This window comes from Spinacia oleracea, chromosome 2 (genome assembly GCF_020520425.1).
Source record: "Spinacia oleracea cultivar Varoflay chromosome 2, BTI_SOV_V1, whole genome shotgun sequence".
Classification (NCBI taxonomy): domain Eukaryota; kingdom Viridiplantae; phylum Streptophyta; class Magnoliopsida; order Caryophyllales; family Amaranthaceae; genus Spinacia; species Spinacia oleracea.
The window spans coordinates 77,563,158-77,584,310 of NC_079488.1; the positions used below are offsets into that span (position 1 = coordinate 77,563,158).

At 40.2% G+C, this 21,153-nt stretch overlaps 1 protein-coding gene across 1 annotated transcript; it reads left to right on the plus strand.

The window, feature by feature from the left end:
* The first annotated feature begins 7,471 nt into the window (after positions 1-7,471).
* Positions 7,472-8,190, plus strand: LOC110800984 (uncharacterized). The gene has a single exon (XM_022006293.2). The coding sequence runs from the start codon at positions 7,562-7,564 to the stop codon at positions 7,931-7,933; it is 372 nt and encodes a 123-aa protein (XP_021861985.2). The 5' UTR covers positions 7,472-7,561; the 3' UTR covers positions 7,934-8,190.
* Positions 8,191-21,153: the final 12,963 nt, after the last annotated feature.

Genomic DNA, 21,153 nt, shown 5'->3' on the forward strand with positions numbered 1-21,153 from the left:
TGCAGCGTGAAGGGACATAGTCCAAGCTGCGAATAACTTTTTAATTTTTTTCCAATTTCTCGCAACGTTCATGGCTAATAGTACGCTAATAATAACTCATTAAAGTCTGACCCGCGTTGACCAAAGATATTTTGCAACTTCTACTCATTACGTGAGCTGTAAATGATGGGTTGCAAATGAAGTTTTTTCAACTAGTGATTCAGATAAGAGAAGATAAGGGTTAACTGAGTACAATTTATAACTGAAATAAGTTTTGATAAGTTAAGTTCAGAAAAACTAAGTGAAAATGAGGTGAATAAAACGAACCCTTAAACATAACCATAATTAGTCAGTTTTCCTTTGATCTTAAATATATATTAGGAGCCCAAAAGGAGAAAAGACGGTAAAACTAGCTAGTGTGCATGTTAAACGACCTTGAATAAGAAGTCATATATTATGACAATTCTCCCTTCGTCCCAATTTAATCATCACACTTTCTACTTACTTACGTCCTAAAATTAGATGAATACAATGTACTCTTAATTTTCAAGCAATATTATGTTACACCCTCCGTTCGTAAATAGTAGTCTTGTATTTTCTAATCGGATTTTCCCTTTCTTGTTTCTATTTTTTGGCATTCAAACATTCTACACAATTTTCCACTTTTCCATAAATCATGATTTCTTTTTGCCACCCAACTATTCCCACGTCTACTTTTATTTGTACTTGATCAATACACAATGATTTACTTTATCCCCTAAAAACACTCAAAATCATGATCAAATATAATGAGACTACTATTTAGGAACATATATGAGATCAATATAGACGTTGTATATATGTACTCTTTTATGGCTTTGATTGACAAAACAAGTGGTAGCGGGGTAGCGTTTAGTTGTTGAGTAACGGGTAGTATCAATAGTAGCGGGTAACAGTTAGATGTCATAGTAGTTGGTAACTATTATGAGTTGTTTGATAAAGGTAGCAGTTGAGAATGTTAAATACAACAAATGTTATATATAACTTTATTATCAAACGTTATCCACTCCCTCAAACGCTACTGTTTTTTGACGTTTGACAAAAGCTACCAAATTGCTACCTCACCAAACACTTACAAATTTTACAAGTAGCATTTTGAATAGGTTAAAATGCTAACCGTCACCTCAAACGCTACCGCCGAACACGCCCTAAGTTTCTTCAATATAAATTAACTAGTCTTAGTTATATGAAGGCAATGCTTCCGAAGGTAAATAGAAAAAAAATTGTGATACTACATGCATCTTAGAACATTAACAATATAAGGGGAAAAATATTTCGCAAAGTTCTTCAAGAGAGAAAGTAGACATTATCTATATATCAAACGTCGAAATAGTTTAACCATGTACGTAATACCAATAAATAAAATAAAACTAAAAAATAGAGTTTCACTTGTTTTGTTATATTGCCCGCAACATGTTCGCTAACCGCATGCACTTCTGAGTAGACTCGAATTGTAACAAATAACCAACAATATAATAATGTTCTAGATAAAAAGGTACGTAACACGCACGAAAAAGCCTTGTTACAAATTGAGAATATTTTTTCCATGACCTATTTGTGTCACTTAGGCTGCAAAAATGCAAACACTTATCTTTTATTTGAAATACAATTTGAGCTAATTAAAAATAAAAGATTATTTTTAGTAAATGGTAAGCCTTTTATGCATGCTTTGATTTTTTTTATTTTATTTTAAATATTCATTGTTTCTTAATTCGGCAACTTTTGTGTAAGACCGTCTTACCGGAAAGACCACTTTAGTTGCTTAACTAATTGGTTCCATTTATTAAATAATTGGTTACATTGCTTAACTAATTGGTTCAATTTCTTAACTTATTGGTTTCATTGCTTAACTAATTATTTCAAGTGTTTAACTAATTGGTTCCATTGCTTAACTTATATGACACCAATGTGGTCTTTTGTGTAAGATCGGCTTATAGAAAAGTTTTTATTCTTAATTTTGTGTGTTTATTATATTACATAATTAGCTAATTGTTAAAGATAACGTAGTTATCCTATAGGATAGAATATCATATGAGATAGAGTTATTTTATATGATATGAGATAGAAGTCTATAAGTATTAGGAATCCTACTAGTGATTGAGATATACTACCTCCTTTTCAAAAAGATCTTTACAGTTACTATTTGCACGAACTCCAATGCTATATTTAACTACTAATATATCCAATTTCGTATGTGAAAAAATTATAAAAATACATACCGAGACCAATCTAACAAGATCTTACATGTAACATTTTGATGTATATAATAGTGAGAATTTACGGTCAAAGTTTTTATACTTTGGACACATTTTCCAAAGCGTAAAGAACTTTCAGAAACGGAGGTAGTATGTGATTAGGATATATGAACAAATTGAGGTATTATTGCGATACTTTTTACTTTTTTGTTTTCTTTTTTAATCACTTATTATTTGATTGGAATATTTGGAGTATTTTGCTACTTGTACGGAATTATAGGTGAGTTTTGTGCGTGATTAGGATAATTAATCAACATAATGTATTGTGAATATTTGATTGGAAAATGGCAATATAACATTTATAGCACGTTATGTTTTAGCATGATCGGAATAATTAATTAAATTAGTTTTATGTTTTCTATTAATTTAAATTATGATTAAAGTATTATAGAATATAGTTCCATAGGATACACTAAACTTGCAATTACTAAATTGACCTCATGAGTTGAATAAGAGATTACACATCAAACAAAACAAAACTAATTACAATTAAGAAACAAGAAAGCAATGGACAGCCTTCCAACCGATTTACTGAAAGAAATATTGATAAGATTCCCAGCAAGATCACTACTCCGATTGAAATGCGTTTGCAAATCCTTGAAAAGCATAATATCATCCTCCGAATTCATTAATCATCATCTTCACCATAGTCATCGTGTCTCTAATAATACCGGCCACCATTATCCATCGCTTACTCATCCTTAATATAGGTTATTGCCTTCAATTCCAGTGCTTGGACGAGGACGAGGACGAGGACGAGGACGAGGACGAGGACTACTCGTTGGAATCACCCGCATTCCGTCTCCCCATCCCTATATCCGGACAGGGCACGATCCGTGGGATTTGTAATGGATTGTTATGCATCCATTTGATCCATCCCCGATTCGATTCTTGGGATATTGCTCAATCCATGTACAGCTACATTCGTTGAGATCCCACGGATTCATAAATTCGCACCATATGTATACAGTATACTTTGGAGTTGAACGTAACACCCAAGTTGCCAAGTTGGGTTTGGGTATGACTGTTTAAGTGACGATTATAAACTCGTCGTATTTTTCGAAACCCAACACGGTAATGATTGCTATAGGGATATAATGATTTATAGCGTCAAGGCAACTTCATGGAGATTGGTTCAACATATAGTAGTTTCGCCTAAGGATTCATAGGGCCGGGTTTACTATATTGAAAAGTGAAGCACCCCTTATAAATAACCATTTACTACATTAATTGGATGTTTTGGTCTTTTTTAGAGAACAAGTATCGCATTGGTTGTTTCGATCTTCGAAGCCAAAAATGGGTTGAAGATCATGTACCCTTACCTGATCGAGTATATATGAAAATAGCAAAGAAACAAAAGTAGTACGTAGTACGTAGTACGTAGTAGATTTTAAGGTAATGGATGGGTGTTTGTGCCTATTGATTAAGGTTGGTAACGCTGTTGATATATGGGTGATGAAGGAGTATCTTATGAAGGAATCATGGGTGAAACTTTTGCGACTTTCCCTTGGACGTGGTTGTTATTTACCTTCCCCTCTTACTTATGATGAGACCTCGAGACGTGCTGTTCTGATCAAACGACGGGTTTCAAGAGGGGTTGCTTTTGAAAACGAGCTTGCCTGGCTCAAGACTACGGATCGACAACACGAAAGTGCCGTAACCCAGAAGTGCTACTATATGTTTTGGAACCCTTGTTAGTATTTCTGGTAGTCACCCAATTCAGAAGATACCACTAACAGAGTCATCCAATTAAGGAATTATTATTTGTTTTATTTCAATTTCTTCTTAGGCTTTTATCAAATAATAAACTTGATGTCGTTACTACTTAGTATTTCTTCATAAACATTCACTACACTGATTATCATAAAGCTTTCTCGTTAATTGCTTGTGTTTATATGGGCGTGTTCGACCGTACCAGTTAAATATATTTTTCTCAAACACTAAAAATACTACTCCCTCCGTCTCTTTTTGTTTTTTTACGTTTTCCTCTTTGGGTATTTCAAAATATTTTTTACATTTTCTTTTATATTATCACATAAATGAATTATTATTCTATCAAAATTTGTGTCCAATTATTATTTTAACCAATTAAATTTTTCATACTTTTCCATTGGGACATTAAATTTTTCTCTTTTTCCAATATCACGTAATTTATCTTATTTAAATAAAAAAATTGAGGAATCTCGATGCAAATTAATTAATCGTTAAAACGCGTGAAAAATAACAAACGTAAAAAATAAAAAGAGACGGAGGGAATAGTAGTGTTTAAAGATATGTACTTTTTTCCGCGAAGAAAGACCTTAAAGTAAAAGAAAAAAAATATATTATGGGAGACAACCATTACCCCTTTTCTAGCATTGACTTCACTTATCCGGCCTTTGACCCGCCATGTGCCCTGCACATGTTATAGTTTTTGCCTATTTACATTTCCCTCCATTTCTCCCATATAAAAGTAAAATGTTGATAACCAAAAAAATAAGAAATTCTGGAAAACTATTCAACTCCCCTGCTAGGCCATCAATGAAGCTCAGTCGTCAATGATTTGTCATCAGCAGGAAACGCACATTCATATCTCACTACCTTCATAGGAGCCATGGTTACTGCAATTTCAGCCAAAAATTCGATTCAATTCAAACATTTAGGAAAATTCCTACATTACATTTCAACAAAAGTAATTGACCGAACTTACCAAATTGTAGATGTAGAGTGTCGAGAATGATTGAATTGAGATAAAATCGACATTGGAATAGCAATTTCTGCAAATTTCTTTGAGCAGGAAAAGAGGAAGTTCGTAGCGGGGGTAGAAGACAAAGAGAGAAGGAAGTCTAGATTTTTTTTTGGGGGGGGTTATTTTTGCTCGTTTTTGCTTTTAAGGGGAAAATTTGGAGGGAAAAGAGGTGAACTTAGCAAAACCAGCAAGTCAATGGTCGGAAATGTGTAGTCAACTCCAGAAAATGAGTAATGATTGTTTCTCGCAAGTTTTTTTTAGTTAAAGGTCTTTCGCAATATTTTTTTTAAAAGGTTGTTTTTCACAAAAGTCGGATTATAAAATGTTATTTTTGGAAAATTTGTCAAATTTTATTTATGTATTGTCACACATGAGCCTACTACGAAGTGCGGAGTACTCTGTAGTGCACAGTTACATGTTTCATACGAAGTATATATGCGAGTTGAGAGAAATTTCCTGAATATATTCCAGAAAGGCGCTATATGCCTATATGGGGTGAATGCGACTGGTGACAAATTGATGTGTGTCCTCTTATAGCTATCTAGATGTCCATTAATTCGCTTCCAAATGCTTCCAAATATCATATACTGATATAACACCTATATATTTTTGCTTCTAATCATTTTCTAACCGTTGAAGTCGTGATTTGCATAAGCATATTGCTTGTTTCCTTCCATCCCTTTTCTTCGAGAGTTGGAGGAAACCAACTTAAAAGCCAAGTGTTCCATTTGATTGACCCCCATTTTGTTCTCTTTAGGAGTTTGATTATATGGGAACTTACGGCTCGATAGTCGATGATTGTTTCTAAGGATATGCTTTGTGCTTGTATACCTTTGATTAGGAATATTCATTACGTTACATTGGACGTACTAGACTTATTCAACAAATGCTTTTGGGCTTTTGTACAACTTGTTACGTGTATTAGATCCACTACTATTCAACAAAAGGTTTTTTACATAAACGTGTTCCATGCACAATGTATTATACTTGCTCTGTTCATAAATACTTGCAACATTGGTATTTTTACACTATTTATATACTCCACTTTGTCTATTGTTGATGATTTATATGTCAAATAAAGCATAGTCTTGTGGTATCTTGTTAGATTCGTCTCAATACGTATTTTCAAAATATCAATTTTTTATAATTTTTTTTCTTGAAGAGAATTTAAGATATTGGCGATATAAATTGTCAATTGGCATGCGTGAAAGTGACAAATGTTGCGAGTATTTATGAACAGAGGAAATATTACGAAACGGTACTAGAATATCCATCTAGGATAGTCGAATGGACTATGCACGGTACGAATACTCCAAACCCCGACCTCAACTCAAAACAACCACCTACACAAAAACCATCCTAAAACCAGCATATATAGTAAGCAATGACAATCAATGCACATACATTATGGAAAGATAACTAGCTTGAAATCATTTAAGTTTTTACAGATGTAAACGTTGAATGGTCTCAATTTTATATTGTTTGAACAACTAACCCATTACCATAACATTTTTAGCTGTTAAAATAAAAAAATAAAAAATAAAAAATAAAAACCATTACCATACCATATGTTCGATCTTACTCACCCGTTTTGATGTAATGGTTATATTATCTTTTTACGTTTGCCAATATAAAAGTATCTGAACATTAACATATCTAATTTTATATTTGTAAAAATTATAAAAAAATATCTATATTTTAAAAGTATATATATATCGAGACGAATCAAATAATATTTTTGAAAGACAAGAACATTTTTGCTTACATATAAATTAGAAATTATAGTAAAATCAAAATTTACAAATAGTACTATCACAAATTAAATACCTACTCCCTCCGTCCCGGAATACTTGACCTGTTTTCCTTATCTGGCCGTCCCTTAATACTTGACCTGTTTCTAAAAATGGAAATATTCTAACAATATTATATTATTTCTCACTCCACCCCTATTAACCCACCTACCCCCTACTCCATACAAAAATAATTAAAAATTCAACCCCTACTCTCCCCAACCCCACTTCTTAACCCACCTCCCACTAACTACATTAAAATAATACCCCACTATCAACTACTACCTATTAAATTAAATAAGTCAATTCAAGTTTCTTAAACTATGTGCCGGTCGAACCGGATCGAGTATTCCGGGACGGAGGGAGTATGAATTTTATCTTTTATCCCCATAAGGCCATGGTAAACTTCAAATTTGAAAATCATAAAATATCTAAAAGTAACATTTTACCCCAACGTCAATATTCCTACTTTATGCGGACATTTTTTATTTCCGTCCAAACTTGGCAAACTATCCCCTCCTTTTCCCCATACCAGAATACGGACACCTCAAGTAACCGGTCAAAAAAAGCAATACAACTAGTCATAAAGCGTGTATCAGAGAGAACCATTACCGCCACGTGGGCACGATCTTATCCTTTCCTTTTCCGCTCCCTCCTTAAATACCACCTTCTTTCTTTAACACTTTTCATCAATCTATCAAACTCATCAAAGTCATCTTCACCCCATTTTCTCTCTCCTCAAAAACTACCTCCCAAACAAATTAATTACAATGGCAACCAGTCTTCTACCTACCCACTCCTTCGCCGTCCGTGCTTCTTCCGTTTCTGACAACACCCGCCGTAAAATTTCCTCCACCACCACCGCCGCATCCGCCGGTGGAAAATGGTGGTCGCCTCTCTTCGGCTGGTCCGCCGACGCCGACTACATTGACTCTTCAGCTTCTAAGGAAGAAGCAAATCCGGTGAAATCGGAGAATATTCCGGTGAAATCAAAGTTTACTCGCGGTTGTTTTACCGAAGAGAAGGCGAAACAGTTGAGGATGATGACTAAAGATACGGCGGCGTTTCATGATGCCATGTATCACTCCGCCATTGCTTCTCGTCTCGCCTCCGATTTCTCCGACAGTAACTCATCAGAATGACCTAATTTCACTTTTCGTCCACATTTCTCTCTGCTCAAATTAGATTTTATTTTATTTTATTTATTTGGTAATGTTCCTGTTTATTTGGAGTTTGGCGGTGGATTCTGCATCATGCATGAAAACTTTGTTTTTGGTAATTTTTATGATGATGTAATATTGTAATGAATGTGGACAAAATATTAGGTGTGCCCTTAATTGATCTGTAATTATTCTAATTGGTCTTTTGTTTTGCTTAAACAATGCATATTATTCTGTTCTTTTTTTTCTTTGAAATATTTAGATTTGTTAGTACGTACTGTATTTGTTTGGTGTCTCATTCATGACTCATGAGCATAAATTGCGGCGATGATGATGTTGAAAAGAACACAAATTCTTATTTATATGGGGTGTACGATAAATATTATACACCAAAGTTAAAGTTGACGTAAAATGCTTAAAAGTTATCCTTATACATATAAAAGTTATCTACTTTTTATTAATAAAAAATTTCATTTAATAAAAAACATTTCTTCAAAATCACTAATAATGTATAAAATTAATCATTTAACACTTTAAAACGTTTATTTATTAACTTTTTTTTAATAATATAAAAGTTAGAGAAAAATGAGTAAAAGTTAAAGAAAATTAGGTAAAAGTTATATTGGTGCACAATAAATTTATTGTACACCTTGTGCATGCAAGACCTTTTGTTCAATCTTAGAACCTAAGCATTTATCATGAACACTGATCAATAAATTCAGCTATTGGGGTGTTTAGGGTGCGGTAGACCGGATTAAAAGGCGGGTTCGGGCCGGGCTGAGGGCATAAAAATCTGCCTATTATGTCGAGTTGGACCAAACTTCGGGCCAAAATTGTGTGCCCAAAACCCACTATTTTGGGCCAAAAGTAGCGGGGTTTTCAGGCCAATTTTGGACCGGGCCAAATTTATATCTAAAATTGTTGTTTTAGTTTGCCCAAAATCCGCAATTTTTTTTAAAGTTTGGGCTGGCCTGAAAATCGGGCTGAAATATTTTGCCCAGAACCAGGTATTTTTCGGGTCGGGCAGGGTCCATGTTAATCAGCTCTAGGGTGCGGTCTACTCGAACATGAACTTGTATGAATTGACTAAATCAAACATATTTAAATAGGTTAAACTGATTGACCTAATAATATCGGATCAGACCTGGGGCTAATCTTACATTACTTAATTGAAATGGATAAGATATGATTGTAATTTATTTGAATTTTATCTGATTTTTTTAAAAAAATGAATAGAAAGGCTCCCTAGCTTTTGATTTTGGATAAGTTAATCAAGCTTAGTGAGAAATAAAATAAAATTATGTAATAAATTTAAACAGTGGTTTTTGATTGATAGCCAATGGTTTTGGATAAGTTCATAGATTTAGTTATAATCTATACTAATATATTAAAAGGCGTTTTGGAAAACGTCCATGTGTCAAGTAGTACTCTTTCCTTTGCGCCACATCATTCACTCACCAAGTGGTATGTCATGTCATGGATAACCAAAAATCAATACAACGAGGTTCGAACTCTAGAACTCATGTCTGAATGATCATTCTCATTATCATCTTAGCCAGCCACCAATTGTGGTTTATTTCTTCACATTAATTTATAAATAAATGTTAACATGGAGTCTAAACCAACTAAATTTTTATTTGATTTTTTATTTTCTATGGAATATTTTGAAAAAAATAAAAATAAATAATTAGGACAACTATGAAGAAGCATGATGTCATGAATCTCATAAGCATCAACTATATAAATACCTTGCATGACTGCTTATATCTAATTTGGTATTATTAATTTGAAACACTTAGTTCCACTAGAAAATAAATTATACAATTGTAAGATGATCTAATTGAAAAATTACTTTGCATGATAAATGACGTAGTGTGTCTGTGTAGTTGACAAACTTAATTGATGTTTTTCACTTTAAGTTATACATGCATTTTGTCAAATATTGAGCTCAAGAAAAATCTAAAATATTACGGAGTAACTATTCAATGTAGCGATCGGGGATCGCCCGGGCCACACACTAGTTTTTTTAATTAAATGATGTAAGGATCTGCTGACTGGACAGTGATCTTATGTTACGTTAAGTTGCATTTTAAAAGATTAGTAGTGGATTAATCAATGAAACGTGACGTTTTGAGACACTGACGTTAATTAGTGGGGAGGAAGTGTGTCAATGTGTGATTAAGTAAAGATTAGTGATGGAGTAATGAATGGAACGATGACGTTTTGAGACATTGACATGATTAATAAAGATTTATACAGTGAGAGTGTGTTTGACTAAAGGAAGGTCTTGGATTACTATGGTGGGACGAAAAACAAAATCAAATCCGTACAATTGTACAAGTATGTTTCATGTTTGAGGAGATACTCCGTATTATTATTATTAGATCAAACGATCAGAAATCTTGGAAGGAATGATGTTAATTAGATATTGTGATTCACTGATTTGTGAATCTACACATGCATGTACCTGATCACGAAGACAAGGGTATCCTCCAACAGTGTTTAAAACATTTTAATTGACTTATTAGTTAAATAGGTGTTAGTTAATAGTGGATATTTTTTTAATATAGTTAGTGGGAAATGCGTGAGGGGTAGAGAGTGGTGAGTGTAGGGCGTTGATTTTTAAATGATTTTGTGTAGGGAGTAGAGGTGTTGGTGGGGTAGTAGGTAAGTGTGAGAAACAATATAATATTGGTAAAGATATCCATTTATAGAAGCGGTGCAAGTATTAAAGGACGGCCCGAAAAAAAAAAGCGGTGCGAGTATTAAGAGAAGGAGGGAGTATTTAAGTACTCATAGTACGGAGATTAACTTGTGGATGCGAGTTCAGGCCGGTAGTACTCCATAGTTTATACTTATTTATTTAATCAAACTTTGAAGAGGTCACTATAGAACATGACCGGCAAAGCTGACCGGATTTGGATTACTCCATCCTAATCAAACTCATATCTAAAAACTGGACTTAAATCAAAAGGATGTGACCCATATTTATAACTAGATAAATCGAAATGATTTTATCTGAATCATCGGAATGAAATAAAATATATGGAGTAATCAAAATGGATTTAGTTTCCTTCAACAAGTTTATTTTTACAATTTTTTCATGAAATGTTCTCGAATTTAAAGTAATTCACCAAATAACCCCCAAGTTTCTATAATTCATAAAATAACCTTATTTCAATACTTAATAAATAATACCCCTATTTTAAAACTTAATCCACCAAATTCCTCTTTATTGACGTCGTCAAGGGGTTAATTCGAATAATTAAGGTGGATTAGAATTTGATGACGGCATTAAGGATATTGGTGTATAAAGTTTTGAAATTTAAGGGTTAGTTGGTGAATTTCTTTTAAATTCAAGAGCATCTCATGGAAAAACTGAAATTTTTAATAGACCCGTAATAAACATGATCTAAATGATCGGTCGAAAGCCTTCTCAATTGAACATATCCGACAAGTACTAACTCGAACAACTTGGTTGTCAGTGGCGGAGCCACGGTGCTGTGAGAGGGGTCCTTGACCCCACTTGGAAAAAAAAACTTAGTTTTAGTTATATTTTCATTAATTTTCTATAAAAAAAATACAATTTTAGTTAATATTTCATCTACTTTTAAATAGTGATCTCGGTATCTATAAATTCTGGATCCGATATTGTTGGTTGTGAGCCCTAACAAAGACTAGAGACTACTCCCTCCGTATTTATTTAAGAGATACACTTGGCCGGACACGGGTATTAAGAAAAAGAATTGAATGAAATAAAAATAATAAAACAAGTGGGGTTGAGTGGATATTTTAATAAGAAAAACAAGTGAGGGTCATGTCATTTTAGGATAAAGGTGGGGGTGGGGTGTAGGTATGTTATTTAATTAGATAGTGGGGTTGATAAGTTACTAAAAATGGCAAGTGTATCTCTTAAATAAATACGGCCGGAAAAGACAAGTGTATCTCTTAAATAAATACAGAGGGAGTATAAAGTTTCAAAGCATATTGGAATCTGATTAACGGAAGATAATGTTGAACTTTGTAGAGAGAATCGCATCAAGTTGGTGGAATATACTCGCTGCTTATGCTTTTGCCAACATCATCTTCTTATTTTTTGTTTGCAATTATCGTAAGAATACAAAGGATGAAAGGACCAATTGCCCTTCTTTCATGTCCAACATATAGTGTAATCTGCGTCATTAACCAATTACGACGTGCTAAATTTAGTAATGGCAAGTTGCACCTGAAATTGTAACCTTTACATTTCATTGATTTTTACTTTGATTTCGATCACGTTATTCTGGCACAATTTAATGTCGAGTAGATGCTCCGTTGTTTCATTAATTTCTATATAAGTTGTAAAATGTTGTTTAGACTCTCAATTGATTCTCAATTGGGCCACTAAGTCCAAAGCCCAATGGCTCTAAACAACAGCATCAAACCTACCAATGGCTAGTCAGCCATCCATTAAGGCCCAAGGCCCAATAGTAATAAATGACCTATGGGCATTTATTATGCAAACACCATAAATAGGCCGCCAAGGCTCACACCTCAAGGTACGTCCAATTTATCGCCTTAAGACTACTCTTCTAGAGAACTCTCTAGAATCCGAGCATCATTCTTACTTAGGCATCGGAGGGGCTTTCCTCGGAAACACCCCCGAGGCTAGTGACTTTGCTCTTGTGCAGGTGAATTCGGACTCGACTCATTCAAGCAAGCAAGATCTTCAACACATACAAAAGGGCCTTCATTCGAAGCCCATTGTTTCCATCTTTACAACACCGGAACAATTTGGCGCCGTCTGTGGGGAAGAACACTTCAAAGCCTTTGAAAGACATTAACCACCTCTTTCTGCAAAATGGTTAATGATGTTATCAACAACAATGATGACGATATGATAGTGCGGTCAGATTCGGAATCTGACGAAGAGGAGCACCCTCAATCGGTGGCGAGGTCACAGCCAAGCAGAGCTACGACCGCCACAAACGCAGGACCTCCGATTCCAACTAGGGAAGAGCTCACTGCGGCCATGACCATCATGCAAAACTTCCTCTTCAATGAGAAGCAGCAAGGATTGGCAAAAGACCGCAGAGAAGAGAGGAGGACCAGGCGAAGGCTGAACGAGCAGCCCAGTGTAGAAGTGTCCAGACCCGAACGAGAGCTCCTTCCCTTGACAGGAACACACCTGACGTCGAGATGGATGGAAAGCACGTGGGACACCCAAGAAAGGGCACAACAACAACCAGATTGGTTTGCAAAACCATCGCCTACTCCAACAGCTCTCCAAAGCGAATCGACTACTCGTAACACTCGGATCCGAAGCTCGGTGCTCAGCAGGTTGAGGCCCTCGGTCCACTCAAGGCTAAGACCCTCGATCCATACGAGACTCGGGGTAGGCGAATCAAGCAGATCTGGCGAACGACCCGAGGTCAGTAGCCGAGAAAGAAGAAGAGACGGGAGGCATGATCGAACCCCTAGCCCCCATCGTACGCCCGAACGTTCTAATCACAGAACCTCGGCGAACGAGGGCATCAGGGCTAGACTCGGGAAAAGAATCATGACTCCCACGTCATCCCCTTTCTCGGACGAGCTGATCAGGGAAGAGATACCAAAGGTAAGCCTGCCAGCACACCTGACGTATAGCGGAATCACGGATCCAAGGGATCATGTCATCTCCTACGAGCAGCAAATGTTCTTGAGTCCCTACTCCGAAGCATGTTGGTGTAAATATTTCCCAACCACGCTAACCGGAGTGGCGGGAGAGTGGTTTAGATCGCTGCCGAAGGGATCGATCAAAAGCTGGAAGAAGCTGAAAAAGAGATTCTGCACACAGTTCGTGAGCAACAATCGCCCCGAGCGAACCACGGCAGAACTGACCTCAATCCAACAAGAAAAAGACGAAAGTCTAAGAGAGTTCATGGCCAGATTCATGAAGGAATCAACAAACATACCAAACTTACAGCCAGATGTGGCCATCTTCGCCTTGAAACACGCACTCCAGGAAGGGAAATTCCGTGATAAGCTCTCGATGAAAAACCCCTCCAAAATAGCCGACGTGCTCCGAATGGCTGATGCGTTCATCAGAACCGAAGAGTTCAACAAAGCCGCTGCAAGGTTGAAAGGATCGTCGGATCCGAGAGACACAAAAAATACCCAGAGCAAGCCCGAGGGCGGCTCAAGGAAAGGGAAGGAGAAAGTAGGAGTTAGAGAGATGAGCCCGAAGAAAGACGGGAGAAGGGGTGAACTTCAACCCAGATACACTAACTACACTCCACTAGCTCTGCCCCGAAAAGAAATCTTTAGCCTCAACAGAAATGATGAAAAGTGGAAACTACCTGGGAAGCTCAAGTCCAACCCAGCTCGGAGAAACAAGAACAAATGGTGCGAGTTTCATGATGACTTCGGTCACCACACCGAAGAATGCAACTCGCTGAAAGACAACATTGAGGACCTCGTTCGCCGAGGCTACCTGAAACAATACTTGTTAGACCGAAGGGAGAAAAAAGAAAAGGCCGCAAGTGGCAAACAACACGAGCAACCCCAGAAAAGGGTCTACGAAGCAACAGGGCACAAGAAGAATGACATCCTAGTGGTGTTCGGGGGACAGAAGTCTGGCCAGGCTAGCAAGAAACACCTAAGAGCTCTCACCCATCGAGTCAACTTCAGCGCAGTGGGAGACAACCAACCACACCCCCCGAACATGACCTTCACTGCCGATGATTGCTTCGGAGTCCAGTACAAACATGACGATCCTCTAGTCATTTCCATGGACCTCAATAACCACAACGTACACCGAGTGTTGGTCGACGGAGGAAGTGCCGTTAACATCATCTTCAGAAACTGCTTCGAGCAACTGATCCTCGAAGAGTCAGAGGAAGCATTGACGAAAGTCAGTTACCCCTCGACCGGATTCAACGGATCCGCAGCTATCCCTCGAGGAAAGATCACCTTGCCAGTCACAGTGGGCGAAGGCCAAGCAGCAAAAACCCTTCGGGACGAATTTCTGGTGATGGACTGCGACTCCGTATACAACGTAATCATGGGAAGAACCATGATTCACAAGATGCAGGCAGTCCCCTCCACATACCATCAGCTGATGATATACGTCTCGGATGCAGGATTCGCCGAACGAATTAGAGGTGATCAAGAGGTTGCGAGAAGAACCTGCCACACCGCCGTCCGAAAGCCCAAATTAGGAGACGGTTCGGAGGCGGAGAAAGATGCTCCAGGAGAGGAGAGTGAGGCAAAAAGGAGAAAAGCAGGCATGAGCAGCTTATCTCCCGCAGAGGTCGATGCCCGCCCCGAAACCCTGTCTCCTGAACCAGATCAGGAAATGGATATATCTTCCTCGAAGAAGGTTCAGACAGGAGCGTCCGAATAGGCAAGGGCCTAAGCTCGGGGCTCCGAATCGATTTGACCCAACTACTCAGGGATCACAAAGACATTTTTGCATGGTCAGCAGCAGATATGCCAGGGATAAATCCGAAGCTGATTTGTCACAAGCTGGACGTCAACGCTGAAGCTCGGCCAATCAAACAAAAGAAGAGGAATTACTCCTCGGAGAAAAACAGAGCCATCGCCGAAGAGGTGAAAAAGTTGCAGGAGGCCGGATTCATCGAGCCATGCATGTACCCAAAATGGTTGGCCAACGTGGTGATGGTCAAGAAAGCAAACGGCTCTTGGCGAATGTGCGTGGATTTCACAGATCTGAACCAAGCCTGCCCCAAAGACTGCTATCCCCTGCCAAGGATAGATCAATTGGTTGACTCCACCAGCGGCCATGCACTGCTCAGCTTCATGGATGCCTTTTCAGGCTACCATCAAGTGTTCATGCACCCCGACGACATGGCAAAGACAGCATTCATCACGAGCGCAGGAGTGTTCAACTACAAAACGATGCCTTTCGGCTTGAAAAATGCCGGCGCTACCTACCAGAGGCTAGTTGATCACGTCTTCGCCGACCAGAAAGGGAGGAATGTCGAGGTCTATGTGGATGACTCCATCGTAAAAAGCATCAAGGAGGAAGACCATGTCAAAGACTTGGCAGAGACCTTCGGAAATCTGAGGAAATACAGCATGAAGCTGAACCCAAAAAAATGTGTCTTCGGGGTGAAGTCAGGGAAGTTCCTCGGATTCATGGTGAGCGAAAGAGGAATCGATGCGAACCCGGACAAAGTCCAAGCGGCGTTGGATTTACCCGAGCCGAGGACCAAGAGAGACGTGCAGAGGCTAACCGGCATACCAAGACTGATGGTCTTCGACCACGGGAAACAGTTCGACAACACCCCGCTACAAAAATGGTGCAAACAGTTCGGCATACACCTAGCTTACTCGGCAGTTTGCCACCCACAAAGCAACGGGCAAGCCGAAGCTGCTAACAAACTCATCCTCAACGCACTCAAGAAAAGAGTCGAGGATGACCAAAACAAATGGTTAGAAGAGCTACCCGGAACGTTATGGTCCCTTCGGACCACTGAGAAAGAAGCTACCGGGCAAACACCGTTCCACCTTGTATATGGATCCGAAGCTGTCATCGCTGTGGAAATCGGAACAGAAAGTTTGAGGATCCAGGCATACAACAGGTATGATGGGCTCCAAGGAGAAAGCAACAACCAACTTCTGTCCGAAGCTCTCGACCTACTAGACGAAGCTCGGAACGATGCGAGGACACTCAACGCAGCTTATTTGCAGAGGGTCAACAAGCATTACAATCGAAGAGTCAACGCTAGACCCCTAAAAGTCGGTGATCTAGTACTCAGAAACGCCGCCTCGGTTCAGAAAGGACGGATCCATGGCAAACTCTCAGCCACCTGGGAAGGACCATACATCATCCATTCCGAAAAAAGGCCAGGCACGTTTATGCTGAAACAGTTAGATGGAACAATCTTGAAGAACCATTGGAATACCGATGTTCTCAAGAAATATTTTGTATGATCTCTGTCTGTAAGCCAAGTAAGTTGTTTAATGAGAAGAGGAAAGCCGTTGGCACCATGTGTTTCATTAAACCTATCTCTATATTTATTGTCCCTTTATATATACATGCAGCCTCGGATCTGATCAATCCGAGACTAAAAGCAGGTTGACTTTGCCCATTCCTTGATAAAATGCAAGAAATGACCAAATCATACACTTCGGGGAATCGTCCAGAATCCTCGGATTCGCGATACCCAGATAAACCTTGTTCGCAACAAACAGTCGCTCGAATCAAGTTATAAAACTTCGGCTCAGATCCACGGATCGCCAAAGTCATAACTAAGAGGCAGACTAGCGATCTCTTGCCCAGGTTTCTGAACCACAAGAGATCGGAAGAACAATCCAGACCTCTGAGCAGATCGACGGATTTGAAGAGTCTGGAAATTAAAGAGTCTCTTAGCAGATCTACGGATTTGAAGAACTCGTAAAATTAAAGAGTCTCTTAACAGATCTACGGATTTGAAGAACTCGCAAAATTAAAGAGTCTCTTAGCAGATCTACGGATTTGAAGAGCTCGCAAAATTAAAGAGTCTCTTAGCAGATCTACGGATTTGAAGAACTCGCAAAATTAAAGAGTCTCTTAACAGATCTACGGATTTGAAGAACTCGCAAAATCAAAGGGTTTCTTAGCAAGTCTACAGAAAGAAGAGCTCGGAAATCTACGGATTCAAAGATTTAAAACTCCGAAAGCGCAAAAAATTGAAAAGAGGCAGCCAAGTAACAAACATTCATTTTTCATTCAATATTTGGGGGAAGTACAAATACATCAAACAGCTCGGTACATACCCGAGGACCCTCAAAAATTGAAAACAAAATGAAACAGTTAAAATCGGCAGCCATCAACAGACAATACCGGCCTACCGAAGTACTAAGAAAGCAAAAAGAAACAAGTACAACGCAGCGCCGAGGCAAAAGGGGGAAAGGCAAGCACACATTCGGAAGTCCTCAACTGGAACCGACCGACTCTGAAGAAGACGACTGCCCGAATCCCTAACTCTTGGGAGTCTCAGGAGCAGCCCCTAGGGGAGCATCCTTCGAAGAACCCCCAGCAGTAGTGTCACCTTCGGAATTCGCCTTATGGGCCCGAGCCTCTGCAAGAGCAGTTTGGCGTTCAGCTTCAGCTTCGTCTCGATCAGCCTGGCACTCCACCAAGTGATCCTGGACCCTCATCCAGAGAGGAACTTTCTCATTCCAAGGGAAATGAGGCATATGCTTCGCAAACATGCGCCGAGCACCCAGGATGCCATTCCAATACTGCTCTCTACACTGATCAGCAGTGTAGAGGTCAACTCGCTCTTGCTCCAACTTCCGAATGGCCGCATCCTTCTCTCGGATCTTCAGCTGGAGAACAGGCACCTTGTCAGCTTGATTCTGAATTATCTCCCGATGCTTGACAAACTGATGTAGCCTCGCCTCCGCATCCTGGCTCTGCTTATCGGCCGCCTCAAATTTAGACGTCATCTCCTTGAGAAGTCTGTCTTTTTCTTCAAGTTCGCTCGCAAACTTGGCGGCCATATCTTTCCTCTCCTTGTCGAAGGAAGCTATTATTTCAGCATCCTCTTCGACTTGGAAGGTGAGCTTCCCAACTTCGGCCCCGATCTGCTCAGCTGAAGCTCTAGCCTCACGACTGTACTGAAGGTACAGTTGCTTGACCTCCACAAGCTCGGAGAAGAGCTGCCCAGCCTTCTGGTCCAAGATAGGAATATCACGAGCATAAGCCTCCTGATATCTCCTCAGTTGTCTCTCCTCAACCGAGCTACACTCGGAAGCGAACGAGGACCAGAAAACAGCCAGGGAGCGAAGGAAAGATGAGAAAAAGTAGGAAAAACATAAAACAAAAACACAACTCAAAGAGTAGGGATGTCAGTGGGGCGGGTTTCGTGGGAGACCTGCCCCGCATCCGCCCCAAGTAGGCGGGGATGGAGGTAGGTTTGGCGGGTGATGGGGAGGGGATGGGTATAGAAATTGTACCCGCCATGGGTGATGGGGCGGGTGTGGATTTTGTGTTGAACCCGCCCCATCCCCGCCCGCCCCGCCCCATCCCCACTCGCCCCGCTTCATACCCGCCATGGGCGATGGGGTGAGTTTGTATTTATGTGCATGTTTAGGTGATAATATGAATTTAGGTGAGAATTTTAAGTTTTTTGTTTAGATTTTTTTTGTTATGACGGGTATTTTTTCGATTATATGTGTCTCTTTAGTCATAAGGTTTTTTTTTCTAAAGTTAACTTTCATTACTTCGTACATATGGAAAATGTTTTCTTAATAAGAAAAATTAGGCGGATATTGGCGTGGGTATGGGCGGGGATAAGACGGGGATGGATACCCAGTTGGGTGGTGGGGCGGGGATGGATTTTAGTTTATACCCGTTGGGCGGGGATGGGGATGAATTTTGTACCCGCCATAGGTGATGGGGCGGGGATGGGGATGAAAATTTTAGGTGGGGATGGGGATGGAGGGACATACATCCGCATCCGCCCCGCCCCATTGACATCCCTATCAAAGAGAAAATCCAACACTTACCTCATTCAGATAGTACTGGGCCATCATAGCCGGGTTCCTCTCTTCAGCTCCAGGAACCCTCCACTGCGGGTTGGCCCGAAGAAGATTCTCCCGGGCAGCTTCGGGACCCACCAAAGATCCCACGTGAGCCATGGGATTCTCCCCCAAAACCGGAGCCCTAGCATAGCGAGCCATCGCCTCCCTTACTTCCTCGGGGATCCGTTTCAGCGGAACATCCGAGCAAGGGTCAGCATGGATCAATCTATCCAGGGCCGAGGTCGAAGTAGAACCCAAGGTCGAGTGGCGCCTCTTCCTCGTCAGACCCTGTTCGGGCTGCTCCTCCTCAGCAGAGGGAACTTCCTTCTCAGCCTCGGGAACCTCAACATTGGGGCTTGTGAGGTCCACCATCTCCTTATCTGGACTTCTCTCTCTTTCGAGAGAAACGTCAGCAGATTCCTTCTTCTGCTCGGCCACGATAGGGGCATCCGAGCCAGGAACAAGGTCGGCTTCAATCGCCTCCATCACCTTGGTGATATCCTGGATCTCGATCCCTAAAGCAATAGACGGCTTCAGCGGAGAGGGGATGGTATCTTCCTCAGCCAACGGTTGATCCACGGGCGGCGGTTCCGCAACCACCACACTCTTTAACTTCTGCCCTGGCAAGGGCATGAAGTGAAGGAGATTCTTGGGAGGAGGCATGTCTTCCGAAACCGTTTCCTACAAAACAAGCGTTCAAAGATCAGCTTCGAAAAAGGGAAAGACGGACTACAAGAAAACTCCAAGTCAGAGCAAATACCTTCTCCGAGGACTGAGAAGCCTTCGCCTTCTTCGGATGCGCGGAAGACCTCAGAAGAGTGCTACCCTTCCTTTTCCTTTGATCCTAAAAAGGGAGACCAAGGGTCAATAAATCTAGAGGAAGACAAAGAAGGAAATAAAGAGAAAGGGTGAAGTACCCGGTTCCTAGATAAAGAGATATCTATCCGAGCCGGAGATGAAACCGAAGGAACGGCACGCGGCACAGCGTCAGTCCCAGGACCCTAGAAAGATGGTCCAGGACCAAGACGTTAGCCGACGGCCAACCAAAAAGAAAGAAAAGACAAACAAAAACCAAGCCTATAGAAACACTCACCGGATCTGAAGTTGTCCTCAAATCAGGAAGCACTACCTTCACTGGAACAGCTTCGGGAGAGGAGGCAGAATCCCTCGGATCAGCTCGAACTTCGGATATCCGAGCAACACCCGAAGGAGACAACACGTAATCCTTCAAACGAGGATTACGAGGATTCTCTTTCCCGAACTTGTAATCAGGAGCCGAGTCGTGAATAGTCTTCAGATCCAAAGAGATGCCCAAAATCACAGGATCAAGGCAGCTAAAGCCGTACTCTGCAGAAACAAAGCACAAAAACGAGTCAGTAAAACGAGGGAAGAAGGAGGAGGACAAACTCACTGAAACACGGTCCCAGCCGAAAGACACCTACCCCTGTCAAAAATCCTGCTGAGACCGGCGACAGCAAGAATGTCCTCCCGCAAGATGTAGTTGAGGTTCGGGAGCCAGCTAGACGGCAGTTTGTAGTTGTCCTCCCGAGCCAAAAACCACTGGAGGAGATCCACGTAGTGGTGATGGTTCCGATCCGGAGCAGCCACGCCTCCCATATCAGGATCAGGAGTCACAAACCACTTCGGAGGGCGATAAAAATTGGGATGCTTCAGATCCGTCGGCACGCGAACAAGCAACCACTCCGTCT

Coding starts and splice junctions, on each gene's coding strand:
- LOC110800984 (XM_022006293.2), top strand. CDS start 7,562: ATGGCAACCAGTCTTCTACCTACCCACTCCTTCGCCGTCCGTGCTTCT.